Raw genomic sequence first — 6,092 nt, 5'->3', positions numbered from 1 at the left:
CACCGGGACAAGTCCCGGTATCCCGATAGGCCAATCCGCCCCTGGGTACGACACTAGCTTCAGCTATTACAACGTAAGCCTAATGCATTCTCTACCATGGAATCAAGAAAAGAAGATACTTTGGGCATATTTTATAGCTAGAAAACAACAGACTAGGGGAGAGATAGGGTCATAATTCCAGGAACGTGGTTCGCAAAAAGCAGATGGTTGATGTGGGAAACGCAAGGATTAGTTTTGTATAATTACTCTACGTACTTAAGTAAAGTAAATAAAAATGTATAACAACATGTCAACCACACCACATCTGTTATTTCTAGAGTCGAGAGACCTTTCGTCCAATATCAGGGCTCATCAGGCTGGCTGGGATACGATAGACACAGTAATGGTTGAGACGCTATTTATATTATCAATTTACATGAACAACAAGTGTTATGTACGATGTGATGTAAAGGCAAAGAAGAGACTAAGGACAAAAATAGTGTCACTCCTTTCACAGATACTGTCCACTAACAAATATGGCAATGAGAGGAATGCAACAGCCATTTATAAAGGGCTAAGCTATTTGTTTTTTTACGTTACGTAAGGCCAATAAAATTTACAGGTAATTCTTAAAAACTATTTCGCCATTAGTTTGAAAAATGCTTCTGAACTGTGCAAATATTCATTAAATGTAACATTTCGATCACCTACCCTCCAATGATTCGATATCCAATCTTAATTCTTGTTTTTTGCCAAAAACTTTAACAAGACTTTTTCCCGAGTCCAAATTTTGTATGTAGATAACATGAATCTTGAACAAACGTAACCGCTTTCTAAAAACCATAAATATTAAACTCTATGAAAAATAAATTTTAACACGATTCAACTTAAAATTTTATCAACTACGCGTACAAAGTTATTAAATTAAATTAATTTATTAAAAAAAAAGTCAAACTAATAAAAACTGACTAAATGTTTCGACTTACTAAAATATATGCCATCATCGGGAGTAACAATATAAGGCAACGCAACCACTATTCATAAATAAAACAATTCAAGTCACACAATATTAATTAAAGTTGTAACTGGATCCAAATTTCTGTTCATTGCATTATGGTTTTCACAAATACCAGATGCAGGAGTGCCCCCTTTTCCAACGGGGAAAAGTTAAATTAAATACAAAAGAAAAGTAGAGGTGTAATTGACATACATTATTTATGCGTTGTGTTGAATCATTTATGTTCATACTTCTGTATAAAAAGTGGACCGGGACCATCTGTGATGTTTAAAAGGTTGAAGATGGCAGTAGAGGTACTTTTCTTTAAGATCAATTTAAAACCCACCAAGATATTTGAAAGAGCCCTTTTCATCGGCATCACACTTTCCATCCTTCTCTCTCTAGCCCGTTTTTATTTAGTGAACAGCGCTTGATATAAGATGATTCCTGGGGTCATTTTCACCTAATTCTAACAGCAAATGAAGGAAAGGATTTTCTCGATGTTAGCAGAAATTACTGGTCACTCAGATTTTTATTGCTAATTTTCAGATGGGAGTAATCGGCAAAAAACAGTCAGCAGAAACTATCAGGAATGTGCCTTAGTGAGATTTCAAATTTCAAAAAGTTTTAAGCTTTTCATTAGGGAGATACGCCCCCCCCCCTAGATTCTACTCCCTTGAGTGACTCCGATATCTACTCATTTAGACTCCCAAACCCTTAAAAGTCCTGGATCCGTCCCGATATATGTTTCAGGATTATTTCGATAAACAAGATCATACGTGTTACAAAGAGTTTTCAAAAGTTTCATCTGATTCCACTGAACGTGCTTGGCCACAAGTAAACCCATGGCATTCTTAATGTTATTATTATTATTACAGTTAATTGATGCTCCTTAAATCTGTATTTTAAATTCCTCTTAGTTCAACCAATACAAGTAAAATAGCAATCACAACTTATACCGTAAATAGCACTTTTAACAAAAATATTCGAATATTTTTTTACACTCTTTAAACGTTGTGATGCTCATACTGAAAAATATTTTACTCGGAAAATAAACACCAATCTGTTTCTAGTGGACTGACGACAACACTGAAGCCACATTTTTATAGAAACTCAACAGCCACCAAGAGCGAAGTATATTTATAATTTTATGACTGTTTAATTTCGAAAACATTTTTACGTTGTCAACGGATGTGCCATTTAGTCTGTGTACAATTTCTCACGTGCTGTTATTGTTAGAACTCGCGCTACATACTGCTTTTCGACATACTTAACCTGTAATTTTCTTTCAGACAAACCTTAGCATAACTTTCACATATATAATACGAACGACTCGTACATATGTAGTACGATCCATATTTTGATCACATACATAATAGTTAATACCGAAACTCTTTTAACTGTGCACCAGTCACCAGAAAATATTTTTGCTACATGCGAGGTTTTTGAATCGAACTTAGTTAAACCATACTAGAGTTTATCAATTTTATTTAGTATAAAATATCACAATATCAATATCATGTAGAAAATAACTGAATCTACTTAATCAGTTTAAAGACTTTTAGCGTCTTCTTCGAACCCCTTATAAAGAACGCGATAACGTATTCTTGACAGAATACATTCACTAAAAAAAAAAGAAGTATAAATGCATTATTTTATGCGAGTTTTATTTACATGGTTTATTCTAACATTAATAACAACAGAAATGCATTTTGATAACCTTCCCGTGGAAATAAACATTTGGTATGTCATGGCAAATTATGGAACAGAAACTACACACATACACAAAACACGGTCCTAGATCTGACATCGAGTCATGAAACCATACACCAAATCATGAAATTAATACAAAGTGCAAACCGCAGAAGTGTTAAGGGTTAAAGTCCAACATTAATGTCGACCAGCTGCAAAAACTAATTATGAGGAAGAAGTCAAGATTTATATTTATGGAACACGACCCAGCCTACATTCAGGATAAGAAACGCAGGCCTAAATATCTGCATCATATTTGGTGCGTCATGAAACAGTATACGATGGTCAGCATTTTTACTATGATGGTTTACTATAACTTTTTCATCGTAGTTAAAACCTTCCTCCTTTATTTCCAAGAATATGAAGGTACTGAAATCACCGTTCTTATATGACGCCGTATATTTATAAAAGGTGAAGCGAAAATTAAAGTAGCAGCATACAATTACCAATCGGTTTCCTGTTATTTGGAACAAGCTGTTATAAGCTATATATTTAATGATATTACTCAAATGTCTGCTAGAGGGCGCATCACGTTAAGATTAAATAATAATAGAATACATGAAAGAACAACTTTAAAAACAATACACTACACACTTTCATTTTAAAATACAAGTTTAAGAAAGAGAATTGAGAACGTTATTGCCGAGTCCAATACATATTCTCAATAATAAGCACGTCATACTCGAACTGTAAATTTTAAAGCTAATTCCTTCTGTTCAGTCGAATCGGTCCACAGAACAAAGTATGAAATGGAAACGAAATAAGTTATTGGGTAATTAGTGTTTTTTCATAAACAGTTAAAAAATACTGTAAATGATGATATACGTTTCAGTATATTTTACGTACACGCATCTTTTATAAATTTTCTGTTTCCAATAAGTGTCTTTAAAAAGTCATGTGGGAAAGAAACGACAGTTCTATATTTTCACTGAAGTAATGGCATGTGATACCTATCATGACGGTTACTTAGTCTAGTAGTGGTTCCCTAAAGGAATAAAATCACCTAATTTATTTATTTTAGCAATAGCACATTTACTTAAGAGTTAAGCCTACTTTAAACACACTGGTAATTCCTTATACTTGCGGCTCTCAACTGCGAAACATGCTAGCTCACATAAAAAAACAACAACCTCACAACATAACCAACATGGGGTTGAAGTTTTCACCAGTACCAGCTCTCGTCAATCAAGTGAAATTTTAACCAGCCTAATAACGAATTTTATATGGCATTTTTATGCGTGTGTCTGTAAATCTTTACGTTAACAAAATTCACAAAATTTCACCTTAAGTATTAAAATAATCAAGTATACGTAATCTCTTTCAAGGCACATCGTGCTTCTATATTAAGGGTTAGAAACAAAAACGACGGGGTTTTTTTTGGGGGGGGGGCTCAATGAAAGATAAAATATCTATTAGATCTGATGTTTCATGCGATTAGTTTCAGTATCACATATAGGTCTTGATGATAGTAACTGTGTTACTGAAACTAGTGGGCCGAAATATCTAACAAATATTTTATTTTTCATTGTGCCAAAAAAAAAAAGTCGGTTTTCATTTTTACTTTTAATCGTTGTACACATTTAACAAAATTGTGAAACAGGTGCTTATGTTTTTAAAAGCATAAACTATTTCTAAACCACTCACCAGTACCATTTTAGAGTCTGTTTTCTGAAAGGTTCCAAACTACGACAGAATTCACGCGCTTTAGAGCACGTTGCTTGCTATGGCTACAATCTCAATCGGTAGCCCTTTACAACAGTTCGTGACAAAGAATGGTTGCTATGGGAAACATTCGAGCACAGGTACCCGTCGCTGAACCAAAGTATCCCAGGTAAGTTTGGAAATAAACTACTTGAAGTTTACTCTCTTCTACCGCATTATAAATGTACGATATTACAAATGTATCTCATTAAAAATATAAACTTTTGAATGAAAAGGCACTAAAACATTCATGCGTACTACCTATCACATTTTCTCGCATACCAGAGTATAACGAGTCTACTCACTTGCCTACTAGACCACCGCAGGCCGAAATGTAAGCGTTACGTTACCTTGGCCGCTCTGCCAGTTAGTGTATTCGATCACGTGAGACGTGACATCATAAAGAGTGCACACAAGTACACTAACCAGAGACGGTTAAGCAATAGCGCATTGGCTTAAAACGCTTGAAGAAAAATACCAAATACCACACAAGTTGGCTCCTATACGAATTACCTTTGTGTTTGTATGCTAGAAATATTAAACATACATCGCAGTGAAAATTAATCTCATAGAACACACACATCATATAGGGGGTAAATTTGTTTTTCAGTTTTAATTACGCAGTTATACATTTCAATGGAATAAAGTTGCTCATCATTTGATTTGTATCAAGAATTCTGTTAAAACTTTATTGCATATAAATAGAAATGATTTGAAAAAATTGTTAATTTAAATATTTTTATGTTAAGAAAGTCAATAAAATATTATTTTGAAAAAGCGTCATCTATTGATGAATATATTAACAACAACCTTAATTATTGCGCATGTGTTTGTTAAGGCCTGTTTTTATCGCCAAGGCACTAATATACAACGGAGATTCGGAAACAAAGAACACCAAATTAATTGGTTGTCTCAGAGTGAGCTACTACATATATTCACGACGTCATTGAATGTCACATAATTGATTTTCACACTTCCCGCAAATTCTCCTGAGGTGGCAAAGTATTTACACCTTCTGATAGCCTCCAAGGTGTGGGGTGCATTTACACCTGAAATCTTTCAAGGTGTGTGTGAGAGTGGCTTTAATGTATGATCAATTTCAAGACATTATTGTTTTTCAACACGTCTAGTGAAGCAAATACCAACAAATGATGTTCGTTTATACAGCACCTAATGTTATCTTAGTGGTGGTGGTTTTCATTTAACAGAGATTTACAACAGCCTATTACGAAAAGCGTTTAGGAAGATTAATTACAACTCCACATGGATGCAAAACGTGATAAGAGAAGAAACACTGTCGCGCAGGCGCACTCACTTGAGGTGTGATTGGACGTGGACTCATTGTACACGGTCGTTGTTACCCCTGGCGTTATCAAAACCACTTAATACTATAAATAAAAAATAGTAATAAATGCTAATAGTACGACATTTATTTAGCGTTTTAGTTGAACCGCTCATATAATGGAAATTTTAAAACTGGATTATGCAGTCAAAGTTTCATAGATTAACTCAAACTGTAATAACTTCGATGACGAGGAACCCACTTTGAGACTAATAATGATTGGAGACGGCTTGAATGGGTAATGAAGAAAAATTTTAATATAAGTTTAACATAACAGCAAATGTACAACGTTTCGACAAGGTTTTGTCATTATCAGGTACA

At 34.1% G+C, this 6,092-nt stretch overlaps 1 protein-coding gene across 2 annotated transcripts in view; it reads right to left on the bottom strand.

Annotated features, from left to right (window-relative positions):
• Positions 1-4,727, bottom strand: part of LOC106467238 (apoptosis-stimulating of p53 protein 1-like) — a 70,955-nt gene extending 66,228 nt beyond the window's left edge. Inside the window, exon 1 of one of the 2 annotated variants that reach the window (XM_022395373.1) lies at positions 4,373-4,727. In XM_022395373.1, coding sequence (XP_022251081.1) covers positions 4,373-4,381 — 9 coding nt within the window. In that variant the 5' untranslated portion in view covers positions 4,382-4,727. The remainder of the gene's footprint in view (positions 1-4,372) is intronic. The other variant, XM_022395374.1, reaches the window with a different exon arrangement.
• Positions 4,728-6,092: the final 1,365 nt, after the last annotated feature.

Source organism: Limulus polyphemus, unplaced genomic scaffold (genome assembly GCF_000517525.1).
Source record: "Limulus polyphemus unplaced genomic scaffold, Limulus_polyphemus-2.1.2 Scaffold2539, whole genome shotgun sequence".
NCBI lineage: Eukaryota > Metazoa > Arthropoda > Merostomata > Xiphosura > Limulidae > Limulus > Limulus polyphemus.
Note: the sequence above shows the minus strand (reverse complement) of the source record. Positions and strands in the feature narration are given on the sequence as shown.